This window comes from Mustelus asterias, unplaced genomic scaffold (genome assembly GCF_964213995.1).
Source record: "Mustelus asterias unplaced genomic scaffold, sMusAst1.hap1.1 HAP1_SCAFFOLD_637, whole genome shotgun sequence".
NCBI lineage: Eukaryota > Metazoa > Chordata > Chondrichthyes > Carcharhiniformes > Triakidae > Mustelus > Mustelus asterias.
This window is the reverse complement of record NW_027590586.1, coordinates 66,871-84,109: the sequence shown is the minus strand read 5'-3', so window position 1 is coordinate 84,109 and position 17,239 is coordinate 66,871. Positions and strand designations below refer to the sequence as shown.

Genomic DNA, 17,239 nt, shown 5'->3' with positions numbered 1-17,239 from the left:
AGGTGGTTACAGACATAGGGAGTGTTACAAAGAACAACGAAAATTACAGCACAGGAACAGGCCCTTCGGCCCTCCAAGCCTGCACCGACCATGCTGCCCGACTTAACTAAAACCCCCTACCCTTCTGGGGACCACATCCCTCTATTCCCATCCTATTCATGTACTTGTCAAGACGCCCCTTAAAAGTCACTAATGTATCCTCTTCCACTACCTCCCCCGGCAACGAGTTCCAGGCATCCACTACTCTCTGTGCAAAAAATCTGCCTCGTACATCTCCTTTAAACCTTGCCCCTCGCACCTTAAACCTATGCCCCCTAGTAATTGACTCTTCCACCCTGGGAAAAAGCTTCTGACTATCCACTCTGTCCATGCCTCTCATAATCTTGTAGACTTCTATTAGGTCTCCCCTCAACCTCCGTCGCTCCAGTGAGAACAAACCAAGTTTCTCCAACCTCTCCTCATAGCTAATGCCCTCCATACCAGGCAACATCCTGGTAAATCTTTTCTGTACCCTCTCCAAAGCCTCCATATTCTTCTGGTCGTGTGGCGACCAGAATTGAACACTATATTCCAAGTGCGGCCTAACTAAGGTTCTATAAAGCTGCAACATGACTTGCCAATTTTTAAACTCAATACCCCGGCCGATGAAGGCAAGCATGCTGTATGCCTTCTTGACTACCTTCTCCACCTGCATTGCCACTTTCAGTGACCTGTGTACTGTACACCCAGATCCCTTTGCCTATTAATACCCTTAAAGGTTCTGCCATTTTTCCTATCTGTATTAGACCTTCCAAAATGCATTACCTCACATTTGTCCGGATTAAACTCCATCTGCCATCTCTCCGCCCAAGTCTCCAACTGATCTATATCCTGCTGTGTCCTCTGGTGGTCCTCATCGCTATCCGCAAATCCACCAACCTTTGTGTCGTCCGCAAACTTACTTATCAATCCAGTTACATTTTCCTCCAAATCATTTATATTACAAACATCAAAGGTCCCAGCACTGATCCCTGAGGAACATCACTTGTCACAGCCCTCCATTCAGAAATGCACCCTTCCACTGCTACCCTCTGTCTTCTTTGACCGAGCCAGTTTTGTATGCACCTTGCCAGCTCACCTCTGATCCCATGCGACTTCACCTTCTGCACCAGTCTGCCATGAGGGACCTTGTCAAAGGCCTTACTGAAGTCCATGTAGACAACATCCACTGCCCTACCCTCATCAATCACCTTTGTCACTTCCTCGAAAAACTCGATCAAGTTCGTAAGACACGACCTCCCCTTCACAAAACCATGTTGCCTCTCACTAATACGTTTACTTATTTCCAAGTGGGAATAAATCCTGTCTTGAAGAATCCTCTCCAATAATTTCCCTACCACTGATGTAAGGCTCGCCAGCCTGTAATTACCTGGATTATTCTTGCGACCCTTCTTAAACAAAGGAACAACATTGGCTATTCTCCAATCCTCTGGGACCTCCCCTGTAGCCAGTGAGGATACAAAGATTTCTCTCAAGGCCCCAGCAATTTCCTCCCTTGCCTCTCTCAGTATTCTGGGGTATATCCCATCAGGCTCTGGGGACTTGGCTACCTTAATGTTTCTCAAGTGTTGTAGGGATGGAGGAGGTTACAGAGGTAGGGAGGGTCATAGGGGCTGGAGGAAGTTACAGACATGGGAAGGGTTGTAGGGATGGAAGAAGTTGCAGAGATTGGGATGGGGGGGTTGGTGAAAGAGATTTGAGAATAAAGATGAGAATTTTAAACTGGTGTTGTGTCAGAGCTCCAGGAGCCATTGTAGGATTAGTGATCACCTTGAGCGATGATGTACGGGTATAATGGCTCTGGGATGCGGGTAGAGCACATACAGTGTGTTTGCATTGCTTGGGGGTGGACATCACTAGCTAGGCCCAATGTTTATCCCCCATCCCTAATTGCCCCCTTGAGGAGGTGGTGGATGAGCTGCCATCTTGAACCGCTGCAGTCCTGTGTGGTGTAGGTACACCCACAGCGCTGTTAGGGAGGGAGTTCCAGGATTTTGACCGAGCCACAGTGAAGGAACGGCCGAAATATTTCCAAGTTGGGATGGTGTGTGTGTGTGTGTGGGTTGGGGGGATGGGTTGAGGGGGGGGAGGTTGGAGGGGGAACTTACAGGCTGTGGGTGTTCCCCATGGCACCTGCTGCCCTTGTCCTTCGAGGGGGTAGAGGTGGCGGGTTTGGGCAGCGCTGTCGAAGGAGCCTTGGTGAGTCGCTGCAGTGCATCTTGTAGACGGTACACACTGCTGCCGCTGTGCGTCGGTGGTGGAGGGAGTGAATGTCGAGGGTGGGGGGGTTAGCGTGTCGATCGAGCGGGGGGGCTGCTTTGTCCCGGATGGTGTCGAGCTTCTCGAGTGTTGTCGGAGCTGCGCCCATCCAGGCGAGTGGGAGAGTATTCCATCACACTCCCGACTTGTGCCTTGTCGATGGTGGACAGGCTTTGACAGGCTTGGATGGGGGGCAGGGGGAAGGGGGGAATGGGGGCCGGGTGGGGGGCGGGGGGAACTGAGGAGGTGCGTTACTCTCCGCAGGATTCCCAGCCTCTGACCTGCTCTGGGAGCCACAGTATTTATACGGCTGGGTCCAGTTCAGTTTCTGCTCAATGGTAACCCCCAGGATGTTGATAGTCTGGGTGGGGGGTGGGGAATGGTGTTGGATTCAGATATGAGACCTCGTATCAAGTGGAAGCAGTGACCACCCCTCCGACCGTACGGGAATTCCTGTTTCTGCCTTGGCCTAATTTACCTTTGCCCACCCACAGTTGCGTTGTGGACGAGATGGATTTTGGCGGGATGGAGCTGGACGAGGCTCTCCGCAAGTTCCAGTCCCACATCCGTGTCCAGGGAGAGGCCCAGAAAGTGGAGCGGCTGATCGAATCTTTCAGGTTGGTGTTCAATGGGGAGGGGCGTGACGGGGGGAGTAGGGGCAATTGGTGGCGTTGACGGGTGTTGGTGGGGCATCTGCTTTTTGGATGTTTGTGATATCTGGACACCCGTAAACGCAGAGGGTGACATCTTGCACCCCTCGCGGTAATGGACTATTTGAACCACCCCCTCCTTCACCCTACCCAAACTGGGTGGAGCCCCGATCTAACTATCCCCCCCTCACATTACCCACCCCCAAACCCATGGGGTCTCACCTATGGTGGTCCCTTGTTTAAGAGCATAAGATGCAGAAACTAGCCATTCAATCCATTAATTCTATGGAGTTGTAGAACTTTGGTGAGGCCACAGCGAGAGTACTGTGTGCAGTTCTGATCGCCACACAATAGGAAGGATGTGATTGCACTGGAGGGTGTGCAGAGGAGATTCACAGGATGCTGCCTGGAATGGAGTATTTAAGTTATGAAGAGAGGTTGGGTAGGCTTGGGTTGTTTTCATTGGAGCAGAGAAGGCTGAGGGGCGACCTGATCGAGGTGGACAAGATTATGAGGGACATGGACAGAGTGGATAAGGAGCAGCTGTTCCCCTTAGTTGAAGAGTCAGTCATGAGGGGACATGGGTTCAAGGTGAGGGGCAGGATGTTGAGGGGGGGTTGTGAGAAAAACCTTTTTTACCCAGAGGATGGTGACGGTCTGGAATGTGCTGCCTGGGAGGGTGGTAGAGGCGGGTTGCCTCACATCCTTTAAAAAATACCTGGATGAGCACTTGGCACGTCATAACATTCAAGTCAAGTGCTGGTAGATGGGATTAGATGGGAGTTCAGGTGTTTCTCGACTCGATGGGCCGAAAGGCCTCTTCTGCATTGTATGATTCTATAAGAATTGGGAGTAAGAAGAGGCGTTTCGGCCCCTCGAGCGTGATTCCCTCCATTCTACAAGATCATGTCTGATCTGATTGGGGCTTCAACTCCACTTTCCTGTCCCCTCCTCAAGTTAAAGATTCCACCCCCCACCCCGCCACCCCATGAAGGGGGGAAAACATCCTCTCAGAATCCAGCCTGTCAAACACCACTCAGAATTTGAGATGTTTCAATAAGATCCCCTCTCATTCTTCTAAACTCCAATGGGTTCAGGCCCCGACCTGCTCAACCTGTTCCTCATAAGATAAACGCCCCCCCCCTTCACCCCAGGAATCGGCCCAGTGAACCTTCTCTGAACGGCCTCCGATGCGAGTAGATCCCTCCTTAAGTTAAGGAGGCTAAAACTATACGCAGTGCTCCAGGCCCACCCCACGTAAGGAACGTACGTGAGCGTCTATGGGCTGTTGACAGGATTTTGAAAGCATTGACTGTGCCCGTTCTCTCCAGCCAACGGTACTGCATCTGTAACCCGGCTCTGGTGCGGCAGTTTCGCAATCCCGACACCATCTTCATCCTGGCCTTCGCCATCATCCTGCTCAACACCGACATGTACAGCCCCAACGTGAAGCCCGAGCGCAAAATGAAGCTGGACGACTTCATCAAGAACCTGCGAGGTGAGTTCCAGCTCGGAGCCGCACCCATCCCTGCCTCTGCACGCTGTCTGCACACTTGCAATGTGCAATGAGTCCTCCCTCACCTGCTCTCTCTGAATAGCCCGACAGCCAGCATTAGATGAGTAGAGTTTCCCTCCAATTGAATATTGAGCAGACTGAAGCCAAGTGGGGCGGCACGATGGCACAGTGGTTAGCACTGCTGCCTCACAGCGCCAGGGACCCCAGGTTCGATTCCCGGTTTGGGTCACTGTCTGTGCAGAGTCTGCATGTTCTCCCCGTGTCTGCGTGGGTTTCCTCCGGGTGCTCCGGTTTCCTCCCACAGTCTGAAAGACGTGCTGGTTAGGGTGCATTGACCCGAACAGGCACCGGAGTGTGACGACTCGGGGAATTTCACAGTAACTTCATTGCAGTGTTAATGTAAGCCTTACTTGTGACTAATAAACTTAAACATTGTTTTTGGTTCCTGCTCCAAACTCTGTTTCCATAGCGACTGACTCCATCCCTCTCCCTGCTAACACTCTGAGGTGAAGCCAGTCCGTTTGCAGCCTCAGAGTCACATTTAACTCCGAGATTAGTTTCCCACCTCATATCCGCTCCGTTACTTACTCTGCCCATTCTCTCCTCTGTAACCTCACCTGATTCCTCCCTTCCAGTCTCGGCTTATCCGCTGTGGAAACCCTCGTCCGCCCCTTCATTCCCCTCCACACTCGACTATTCCCTTGCTCTCCTGGCTGCTCTCCCACACTCGACCCTCCGGGAGCTTCAGTTCCTCCCAAACTCTGCTACCCGCCCCCTGTCCGGACTCGCACCCAGTCCCCATTCACCATCGCCCCCGTGCTCACTGACCCACACTGGCTCCCAGTCCGGCAACACCTCCACTTTCAAATTCTCATCCTCGCTTTCAAACCCCTCCCTACCTCTGTAACCTCCTCCAGCCCCTACAACCCTCCCTATCTCTGTAACCTCCTCCAGCCCCTACAACCCTCCCTATCATTGTAACCCCCTCCAGCCCCTACAACCCTCCCTATCATTGTAACCCCCTTCCAGCCCCTACAGCCCTCCCTATCTCTGTAACCTCCTCCAGCCCCTACAACCCTCCCTATCTCTGTAACCTCCTCCAGCCTCTACAACCTTCCCTATCTCTGTAACCTCTTCCAGCCACTACACCCCTCCCTATCTCTGTAACCCCCTTCAGCCCCTCCAACCCTCCCTATCTCTGTAACCCCCTCCAGCCCCTCTAACCCTCCCTATCTCTGTAACCCCCTCCAGCCCCTACAACCCTCCCTATCTCTGGAACCCCCTCCAGCCCCTATAACCCTCCCTATCTCTGTAACCTCCTCCAGCCCCTACAACCCTCCCTATCTCTGTAACCTCCTCCAGCCCCTACAACACTCCCTATCTCTGTAACCCCCTCCAGCCCCTACAACCCTCCCTATCATTGTAACGCCCTTCCAGCCCCTACAACCCTCCCTATCTCTGTAACCCCCTCCAGCCCCTACAACCCTCCCTATCTCTGTAACCTCCTCCAGCCCCTACAACCCTCCCTATCTCTGTAACCTCCTCCAGCCACTACAACACTCCCTATCTCTGTAACCTCCTCCAGCCCCCAACAACCCTCCCTATCTCTGTAACCTCCTCCAGCCCCTACAACACTCCCTATCTCTGTAACTCCCTCCAGCCCCTACACCCCTCCCTATCTCTGTAACCTCCTCTAGCCCCTACAACCCTCCCTATCTCTGTAACCTCCTCCAGCCCCTACAACACTCCCTATCTCTGTAACTCCCTCCAGCCCCTACACCCCTCCCTATCTCTGTAGCCTCCTCCAGCCCCTACACCCCTCCCTATCTCTGTAACCTCCTCCAGTCCCTACAATCCACCCTATCTCTATAACTTCTTACAACCCTCCAAGATCTATGTGCTCCTCCAATTCAGGCCCTTCGAGCATTCCCTGATTCCCATCGCTCCATTAGTGGCCACGTCTTCAGCTGCCTGGGGGGTCCTGGAATTCCCTCCCTAAATCTCTCCACATCTCTCTCTATCGTTCTTTCACCTCCTTTAAGACACTCCTTAAAAACCAACTCTTTGACCGAGCTTTTGATCACTTGTTACTAATACCTCCCGATGTATCAGATTCTGTCTGATTTACGTTCTTGTGAAGTGCCTCAGGGATGGTTTACTACATCAAAGGTGCTATATAAATGCAAGTTTTGTTATGAAAAAAACTGGTGCATTCCCAGCTGCAGTATTACATTTAATTCTTTCAGAAGGATGTTGTGGCCTCGGGGAGGGGTGTGGGCGGAGGGAGATTTACCAGAACACTTCCCAGGGATGAGGGGACTTCAGTTCACGCGGAGAGAGAGAGAGAGAGACTGGGAGAAGCTGGGATTGTTCTCCTATAGAGCAGAGAAGGTTGAAGGGGAAGATTTAATCAACGCATTCACTATCACAAGGTGGCTTCGATTGAGTGAATAAGGAGAAAGTGTTTCCCAGTGGCAGGAGAGTCGGTAACTGGAGGGAGGTGGTCACAAATTGAAGAGAATTAAAAGGGAGAGGGAGAGGAGGAGAATTTTATTATTGATCCGGGGAGTTGTGATCTGGAAGGCACTGCCCGAAAGGGTGGTGGAAGCAGATTCACCCTCAAAAAAGGGGGGAATTGGAGAAGTGCACAAAGGAGAAATATTTGTTGAGATTTAGGCAAAAGGGCAGGGGTTGGAGACTAGGGAGAGAGCGTGGGATTCATTGAATGGTTCTTTCAAAGGTGCCGACACATGCGCAATGGTGGGAATGACCTCAATGATTACCGAGTCATTTTAAGACTAAGTGTCTTTGAAAGCACTATCCAATTGATATTCCCCCTCCCACCCCCTTTCTCTCACCAAATCCCCGTACAATTCCCATTCAGCTAATGTGGGCGTCGCTGGCTGGGTCAGGCATTTATTCCCCCATCCCTAATTGCTCCCTGAGCAGGTGTTGGGTGAGCCGCCATCTTGAACCGCTGCAGTCCTGTGTGGTGTAGGTACACCCACAGTGTGTATGTCAGTGGTGGAGAGAGTGAATGTCGAAGGTTGTGGATGGGGTGCAAGCATAAGAAAATGGGAATAGGTGGAAGTCATTTTGTCTCTCTTGAGCCTGCTGCCATATTCAATACCATTATGGCTGATCTCCCACCTCGACTCCCACTTTCCCCACCGCCTCTCCCCCGTCCCCCTCCCCTCACCCAATCCTTCAATTCCCTCAGTGTCTCTCGCTATCTCCGTCTTAATATACTCGATGATTGAGCTCCCTCAGGGGGTGGGAATTTCAAAACTTCCACACCCTCAGAGTGAAGACATTTCTCAGCATCTCAGTCCAAAATGGCCACCCTCTGATCCTGCGATTGTGACCCTGCTCCCCCGCCGCACCCCGCGTTCCAGACTGTCCAGCCAGAGGTGAGGGGATGGGGGAAACAGCCTCTCAGTATCGACTCTGTCAAAACCCCTCTAGAATTTTACAGATTGCAATGAAATCGCCTCTCATTCTCCTAAACTCCAGGGACTATCGACTCGTCCTCCTCGACCTCTCCTCGTGGGACAACACCCCTCATTGCGCAGGAATCAGTCTGATCAACCTCCCATGTGTTCCATAGAAACCATAGAAATCATAGAAACCCTACAGTGCAGAAAGAGGCCATCTGGCCCATCGAGTCTGCACCGACCACAATCCCACCCAGGCCCTACCCCCATAACCCTACACATTTACCCGCTAATCCCTCTAACCTACGCATCTCAGGACACTAAGGGGCAATTTTAGCATGGCCAATCAACCTAACCTGCACATCTTTGGAGCCATGCTATATCCCTCCTTAAGTAGGAAGACCAAATCTGTACGCAGTACTCCAGCTGCGGAAACACCAATGCCCTGTACAGTTTGAGCAAGACTTTCCGACCCTTATACCCCCCATCCCCCCTCGCGATAACGGACAACATTCCTATTTGCCATCCCCATCACCTGCTGCATCTGCATACTAACATTTTGTGTCTAAGTACCCGGACACCAGATAGCTTTGAATTCCAAACATTTTCCAGTCAACCTTTCAAGAAATATCCTGCTTTTCCATCCTTCCAAACCTCACAGATTAAGAGAGAATTGAGATGAAGGGTCCTTACCCAGAGAGTGGGAACAATGTGGAAGTCGCTCCCATAGAGAGTGTTTGAAGTGAATTGTGTCAATGTGTTTGAGGTGGGGAGGGGGAAAAACCAGATCCACAATAGGAAAGGAACAGAAGGATATGGGGGGTAGGGGGATGGGAGAGAGATGATGTATGGGGTGAGAGGAAGCTGGCCTGGGGGAGAGGAAGGGCAGATTGGCCTGTTTCTGAAGTGTTGCCTTGATGAGATTCGAGAGGGCTCTTTAATTGTGATCTTCATTCTCTCCATCTCGTATAGGAGTGGATAATGGAGAGGATATCCCACGGGATATGCTGGTGGGAATCTACCATCGGATCCAGAAACGGGAACTGAGGACCAACGATGACCACGTGTCGCAGGTTCAAGCGGTGGAGCGGCTAATAGTGGGCAAGAAACCGGTAAATTCCCCTCTACACTGTCCCCTTCAAACCAGAACAGGTACAGCACGGGGTTAGATACAGAGTAAAGCTCCCTCTACACTGTCCCCTTCAAACCAGAACAGGTACAGCACGGGGTTAGATACAGAGTAAAGCTCCCTCTACACTGTCCCCTCCAAACCAGAACAGGTACAGCACGGGGTTAGATACAGAGTAAAGCTCCCTCTACACTGTCCCCTTCAAACCAGGGCAGGTACAGCACGGGGTTAGATACAGAGTAAAGCTCCCTCTACACTGTCCCCTTCAAACCAGGGCAGGTACAGCACGGGGTTAGATACAGAGTAAAGCTCCCTCTACACTGTCCCCTTCAAACCAGAACAGGTACAGCACGGGGTTAGATACAGAGTAAAGCTCCCTCTACACTGTCCCCATCAAACCAGAACAGGTACAGCACGGGGTTAGATACAGAGTAAAGCTCCCTCTACACTGTCCCCTTCAAACCAGAACAGGTACAGCACGGGGTTAGATACAGAGTAAAGCTCCCTCTACACTGTCCCCATCAAACCAGGACAGGTACAGCACGGGGTTAGATACAGAGTAAAGCTCCCTCTACACTGTCCCCTTCAAACCAGGACAGGTACAGCACGGGGTTAGATACAGAGTAAAGCTCCCTCTACACTGTCCCCTTCAAACCAGGACAGGTACAGCACGGGGTTAGATACAGAGTAAAGCTCCCTCTACACTGTCCCCTTCAAACCAGGACAGGTACAGCACGGGGTTAGATACAGAGTAAAGCTCCCTCTACACTGTCCCCTTCAAACCAGGACAGGTACAGCACGGGGTTAGATACAGAGTAAAGCTCCCTCTACACTGTCCCCATCAAACACTCCCAGGACAGGTACAGCATGGGGTTAGATACAGAGTAAAGCTCCCTCTACACTGCCCCCATCAAACATTCCCAGGACAGGTACAGCACGGGGTTAGATACAGAGTAAAGCTCCCTCTACAATGTCCCCATCAAACACTCCCAGGACAGGTACAGCACGGGGTTAGATACAGAGTAAAGCCCCCTCTACACTGTCCCCTTCAAACACCCCAGGACAGGTACAGCACGGGGTTAGATACAGAGTAAAGCTCCCTCTACACTGTCCCCATCAAACGCTCCCAGGACAGGTACAGCACGGGGTTAGATACAGAGTAAAGCTCCCTCTACAATGTCCCCATCAAACACTTCCAGGACAGGTACAGCACAGGGTTAGATACAGAGTAAAGCTCCCTCTACACTGTCCCCTTCAAACACTCCCAGGACAGGTACAGCACGGGGTTAGATACAGGGTAAAGCTCCCTCTACACTGTCCCCTTCAAACACTCCCAGGACAGGTACAGCACGGGGTTAGATACAGGGTAAAGCTCCCTCTACACTGTCCCCATCAAACACTCCAGGGCAGGTACAGCACGGGGTTAGATACAGGGTAAAGCTCCCTCTACACTGTCCCCATCAAACACTCCCAGGACAGGTACAGCACGGGGTTAGATACAGAGTAAAGCTCCCTCTACACTGTCCCCATCAAACACTCCCAGGACAGGGACACCACGGGGTCAGGAACAGAGCTATGAAGGCCAACATACCATTTGCCTTCTTTCCTGCCTGCTGTACCTGCGTCCTTACTTTCAGCGCCTGATGGACGATAACTCGCAAGGTCTCATTCAGTATCCACCTCTTTCAATTCACACCCATTCAAGTAATAATCTCTCTTCCTATTTTTGCTACCGAAGTGGATAACCCCACATTTATCCACATAGCACAGCATCTGCCATGCAGATGCCCACTCTGAGCCTGTGCAAATCACTCTCAGCATCTCCGCATCCTCCTCACAGCTCACCTTCCCACCCAGCTTTGTATCATCTGAAACTTTGGAGATAATACATTCAGTTCCCTCTTCCAAATCATTAATATGTAATGTGAACAGTTGGGGTCCGAGCACAGATCCCTGCAGTACCCCACTCGTCACTGACTGCCAATCAGAAAAATACCTATTTATGCCAAATCTTTACTTTCTATCTGCTACCCAGCTCTCAATCCATCTCCAGACACTGCCTGCAATTCACTACCTCCATTATTGAATCGCAGCCTTACATTAGATACCCTCCAACCTGTAGGAACCAGTCCAGAGTCCGAAGAAGTTTGGAAAATGACCACCAATAGATCTACTATTGTAAGATAGTACCACTTCCTGAACTACTCTGGGATTAAGATTATCAGGCCCTGGAGATTTATCTACTCACAATCCCATCAATTTCCCCAAAACCATTTCTCGACTAATATTGATTTTCTACAGCTCCTCACTAAAACTTCTTTCTTTCAGAACTTCCGGTCCATTATTCATGTCTTCCTTTGTGAAGACAGAAGCAAAGTACACATTTAGTTCCTCAGTCATTTCTTTGTTCCCCATTATGAATTCCCCCATTTCTGCCTGAAAAGAGCCTGCATCAAACACTCCCAGGACAGGTACAGCACGGGGTTAGATACAGAGTAAAGCTCCCTCTACACTGTCCCCATCAAACACTCCCAGGACAGGTACAGCATGGGGTTAGATACAGAGTAAAGCTCCCTCTGCACTGTCCCCATCAAACACTCCCAGGACAGGTACAGCACGGGGTTAGATACAGAGTAAAGCTCTCTCTACACTGTCCCCATCAAACACTCCCAGGACTGGTACAGCACGGGGTTAGATACAGAGTAAAGCTCTCTCTACACTATCCCCATCAAACACTCCCAGGCCAGGTACAGCACGGGGTTAGATACAGAGTAAAGCTCTCTACACTGTCCCCATCAAACGCTCCCAGGACAGGTACAGCACGGGGTTAGATACAGAGTAAAGCTCTCTCTCCACTGTCCCCATCAAACACTCCCAGGCCAGGTACAGCACGGGGTTAGATGCAGAGAAAATCTCCCTCGACACTGTCTCCATCAAACGCTCCTGAGACTGCATGGCTGTGAGTTTATGCCGTGTTGATGTTTTTTAAGATGGTTGCTTCATTTTGCAGGTTCTCTCCTTGCCCCATCGCAGGCTTGTTTGTTGCTGTCGCCTGTACGAGGTTCCGGATCCGAATCGACCGCAGAAACAGGGGGTCCATCAACGAGAGGTTTTCCTCTTTAATGATCTGCTTGTGGTAAGATAGCATCCCATAAACTCCGTTGTGCTCCTTCTCTCTTGCTCCTGTGTTTTCTCAGGTGCCATTTGCCAGGCCCGACACATCTCCAGTGCCAGTAATGAGGGGGCGCCATGGTATCAGAGGGTCAGTGCTGAGCGAGCGCCGCACTGACGGAGGAGGGTCAGTGCTGAACGAGCGCCGCAGTGACGGAGGGTCAGTCCTGAGGGAGCGCTGCACTGTGGGAGGGTCAGTGCTGAGGGATTGCCGCACTGTGGGAGGGTCAGTGCTGAGGGAGCGCCGCACTGTGGGAGGGTGAGTGCTGAGGGAGCGCCGCACTGTGGGAGGGTCAGTGCTGAGGGAGCGCCGCACTGTGGGAGGGTCAGTGCTGAGGGAGCGCCGCACTATGGGAGGGTCAATGCTGCGGGAGCGCCGGACTGTGGGAGGGTCAGTGCTGAGGGAGCGCCGCACTGTCGGAGGGTCAGTGCTGCAGGAGCGCCGCACTGTCGGAGGGTCAGTGCTGAGCGAGCGCTGCACTGTGGGAGGGTCAGTGCTGAGGGAGCACCGCACTGTGGGAGGGTCAGTGCTGAGGGTGCGCCACACTGTGGGAGGGCCAGTGCTGCGGGAGTGCCGCACTGTGGGAGGGTCAGTGCTGAGGGAGCGCCGCACTGTTGGAGGGTCAGTGCTGAGGGAGTGCCGCACTGTGGGAGGGTCAGTGCTGAGGGAGTGCCGCACTGTGGGAGGGTCAGTGCTGAGGGAGCGCCGCACTGTCAGAGGGTCAGTGCTGAGGGAGCGCCGCACTGTGGGAGGGTCAGTGCTGAGGGAGCGCTGCACTGTGGGAGGGTCAGTGCTGAGGGAGAGCGCCACACTTTTGGAGGGTCAGTGCTGAGGGCGAACCGCATCATCGGAGGGTCGGTGCTGAGGATGTGCCGCAATATCGGAGGGTCAGTTCTGAGGAAACGCCGCACTGTGGGAGGGTCAGCTTTGAGGGAGCGTCGCACTGTCGGAGGGTCAGTTCTGAGGGTGCGCTGCAATGCTGGATAAGATGTCAAGCCCGAGGGTTCCACCTGCCCTCTCAGGTAGATGTAAACAAATCCATGGACAGTATTGGAAGAGGTGCAGTGGTGGGTGGAGTCCACCCTGTGGCCTGGGGCCCAATGTTGATCCTCAAATCCATTCTGACAAAGGAGGCAGAATGTGTGAATCCAGGGGAAGGTCCTCTGCCCAACCCACTGGATGTTTAACCTCTGACCTTATGCCTCACTGCTCTCCAAATGGTTACTGTGACTCCCTGAAGATGGAGATTACTCAGTGTCACAGACACGCTCGTGTGAAAGCTCCTCTTACACTCCGTCCTCACTCTCGTCCAGTGCCGTCTACTCCAGTGTCGCTCTTAGTCCCTCAGTCTCATGTCCAACAGTCCGAGTATTATTTCCTCTCCATGCGCCTACCACTGCCTCATCGTCCATCCCTCCAACCCCCGCAGCTTTTCTTGTGGGATTGTGCTGTGCGTGGAACCGGCTTCCAGCTTTCTGCCTCTGCAGGGGTCACTGCCTTCGTCTGTTCACCAAAATGCTTAGGTCACCATGGCTGGCTGAAGTTTGGGTCAATCTTCCGACCCCACCGAGGGAATGTTGCCACCTCCCCCTCCACCCTCTCCCTCCTTCTCTCTTGCTCTCTCTGTCTCTCCCACACCTTCTCTCTTGCTCTCTCTCTCTTGCTCCCTCTCTCACTCCTTTTCTCTTGCTCTCTGTATCTCTGACTCCCTCTTTCTTGCTTTCTCTGTCTCTCTCGTACCTTCTCTCTTGCTCTCTCTGGTTCCCTCTCTCGCTCCTTCTCTCTTTCTCTCTGACTTCTCGCTCCCTCTCTCGCTCCTTCTTTCTTGCTCTCTGTCTCTCTCGCTTCCTCTCTCACTCCTTCTCTCTTGCTCTTTCTGTCTCTCTCACTCCATCTTTCTTGCTCTCACTGTCTCTCTCGCTCCTTCTCTCTTACTCTGTCTCTCACGCTCCCTCTCTTGCTCCTTCTTTCTTGCACTCTCTTTGTCCCTCTTGCTCCCTCTCTCTTGCTCTCTGTCGCTCTCGCTCCATCTCTCTTGCTCTCTGTCTTTCTCGCACCTTCTCTCTTGCTCTTTCTCTGTCTCTCTCCCTCCCTCTCTCGTTCTCTATCTTCCTCGCTCCCTTTCTGGCTCCTTCTCTCTTTCTCTCTGTCTTCTCGCTCCCTCTCTCATTCCTTCTTTCTTGCTCTTTGTCTCTCTCGCTTCCTCTCTCACTCCCTTTCTTGCTCCTTCTTTCTTGCTCTCTCTGTCTCACTTGCTCCCTCTCTCGCTCCTTCTCTCTTGCTCTCTCTAACTTTCTCACTCCTTCCCTCTTGCTCTTATTTCTTTTTCTCATTCACTCTTGCTGTTTCTTCTTTTCTCGAACTTTTCCATTCCCTAACCTGACCTCGGCCATTTTTCTTTCTCTCTTTCTATCCCTTTTTATCTCTCTCTTCCATAAACTCGGTTGTATTTTTATCACTATCTCACTCTATTCCCCTCTCGTTGTCTGTGTTTTTTTCTCTCTCTGCGTCTCTCTATCTTTTTCCTTGACTCCCTCTCTCCATCTCTCTATCTCTGTCTTTCTGTCTGTCCCTCTCTCTCTCTGTATCTCTCTACCTGACACTCTCACAGTCTGTTTCTCTCTCTGTCTCTCTCTCTGTCCCTCTCTGTGCATTACCCTCTCCCTGTGCATCACCCTCTCCTTCACCCTCTCTCTCTTTGTCTCTTTCTCTCTCTCTCTTTCTCCTTCCCTCTCTCTGCATTCTTTCTCCTCTTCTCTATCCAGTATCCTATCTTCTCTCTTTCTGTCACCCTGACTTCTACGTTCTTTTCTTCCAGGTCACAAAAGTCTTTCAGAAGAAGAAGATATCAGTGACGTACAGTTTCCGCCAGTCCTTTGCGCTGCACGAGATGAAGGTTAACCTATTCCAAAATGCCTGTGAGTGTCTCACTCTTCGCAACTGAATCAGCTGGTGAATGACCCAGAGTCACACAGGCAGGGTTCTGTCCTTGCTCCCCACTGCCAATCCCAATATGGGTTGCAGCACAGAGGGCCACTTGGCCCTTCGAGCCTGTGCACTGGCAGCTCTTTGGCCAGCTTGAGGGGGTGGAGGGATGAGGGAGCAGGCAATCCTCGTAGCTGTGCAGTAGGGGTGGGGCACATACAAACCTGCACCCAGCTGCGATGACAGCCTCCATGGCCTTGCAGCCGGATGGTGCCTTTACTGGCCCGAGTCAGGCTGCGGGAAAGGAATCTGGCAGCTTGCTTGCCGCACCACGGCTCTTTGGTTCCTGGGACCTCAGGGAAAGTGTTGGCAGCAGGTGGGAGGGGGTGTGCAAGGTTCTTGTTCAGCATTGCCCACTGTTAGTCCCAACCATCTTCAGCTGCTTCATCAATGACCTTCCCTCCATCACAAGGTCAGGAGTGGGGATGTTCGCTGCTGACTGCACAGTGTTCAGCACCATTCGCCACTCCTCAGATACTGAAGCAGCCCGTGTCCAAATGCAGCGAGACCCGGACAATATCCAGGCTCGGGCTGACAAGTGGTGAGTAACATTCACCCCACACAAGCACCAGGCAATGACCATCTCCAACAAGAGAGGATCTAACCATCTCCCTTTGACAATCAATGGCATTACCATCTATAAAATAATGAGGGGCATAGATCAGCGAGATAGTCAATATCTTTTCCCAAAGGTAGGGGAGTCTAAAACTAGAGGGCATAGGTTTAAGGTGAGAGGGGAGAGATACAAAAGTGTCCAGAGGGGCAATTTTTTCACACAGAGAGTGGTGAGTGTCTGGAACAAGCTGCCAGAGGTAGTAGTAGAGGCGGGTACACTTTTGTCTTTTAAAAAGCATTTAGATAGTTACATGTGTACGATGGGTACAGAGGGATATGGGCCGAATGCGGGCAATTGGGACTAGCTGAGGGATTTTTTTAAAAAAGGCAGCATGGACAAGTTGAGCCAAAGGGCCTGTTTCCATGCTGTAAATGTCTATGACTCTATGACAATTAATGGCATTCCCATCGCTGAATCCCCCCCACTATCAACATCCTGGGGGTTACCATTGAGCAGAAACTGAACTGGACCCAGCCACATAAATACTGTGGCTCCCAGAGCAGGTCAGAGGCTGGGAATCCTGCGGAGAGTAACTCACCTCCTGACTCCCCCCCCCCCCCCCCCCCAAAGCCTGTCCACCATCTACAAGGCACAAATCAGGAGTGTGATGTAATACTCTCCCACTCGCAGCGCCAACAACCCTCGAGAAACTCAACACCATCCAGGACAAAGTAGCCCCCACTTGATCGACACGTTAACCACCCACCTTCGATATTCACTCACTCCGCCACCGAAGTGTGAGGTTACAATCAGAGCAGCCAAGATCTCATTAAGTGACAGAGCAGGCTCGAGAGGGGCCAAGTGGCCTACTCCTGCTCCAAATTCGTATCTTCCTTCCTGTCTCCACCCCACCCACCATAACCACTCGAATCCCTCCCCCACCCCTGGCATATAACCCCTCGATTTTCCCCTTGTTGGTCAGAAATCTGTCTAACCTATTCTTGAATATATTCAATGAGCCACAGCCCCCACTGCGGTCTGGGGTGGGGGGAGAATTCCACAGAGTGACCACCCTCTGAGAGAAGAAATTCTTCCTCATCTCCCTCTTCAATGGAAGACCCCCTCATTCTGTAACTGTGCTTCTCCACCCCAGTTCTCGAATACCCTCAGGAGAGGGTGGGGAACATCCTCTCAGCATCCACCCTGTCAAACCCCACCTTGGAATCTGAGCTGTTTCAATAAGATCTCCTCTCATTCTTCTAAACTCCAATGGGTTCAGGCCCCGACCTGCTCAACCTTTTCCTCATAAGACAGAAAACACCCCCTTCACCCCAGGAATCGGCCCAGTGAACCTTCTCTGAACGGCCTTCGATGAGAGTAGATCCCTCCTTCAGTAAGGAGACCAAAACTGTTTGCAGTATTCTCTCTCTATGAGACTGTGCTGAAATCTCTGGGGAGAAAGCTTTCTAACTCTGGCTTTTTCAAGGTTTTTTTGTAAC

The 17,239-nt window shown here is 51.9% G+C and overlaps 1 protein-coding gene across 4 annotated transcripts in view; it reads left to right on the top strand.

Annotated features, from left to right (window-relative positions):
- Window positions 1–17,239, top strand: part of LOC144487190 (IQ motif and SEC7 domain-containing protein 1-like) — a 79,993-nt gene that overhangs the window by 36,664 nt on the left and 26,090 nt on the right. For all 4 annotated transcript variants that reach the window (XM_078205238.1, XM_078205237.1, XM_078205236.1 and 1 more), the window contains exons 5-9: window positions 2,793–2,915; window positions 4,280–4,446; window positions 8,871–9,010; window positions 12,038–12,163; window positions 15,018–15,117. In XM_078205238.1, the coding sequence (XP_078061364.1) occupies window positions 2,793–2,915; window positions 4,280–4,446; window positions 8,871–9,010; window positions 12,038–12,163; window positions 15,018–15,117 (656 nt within the window). The remainder of the gene's footprint in view (window positions 1–2,792; window positions 2,916–4,279; window positions 4,447–8,870; window positions 9,011–12,037; window positions 12,164–15,017; window positions 15,118–17,239) is intronic.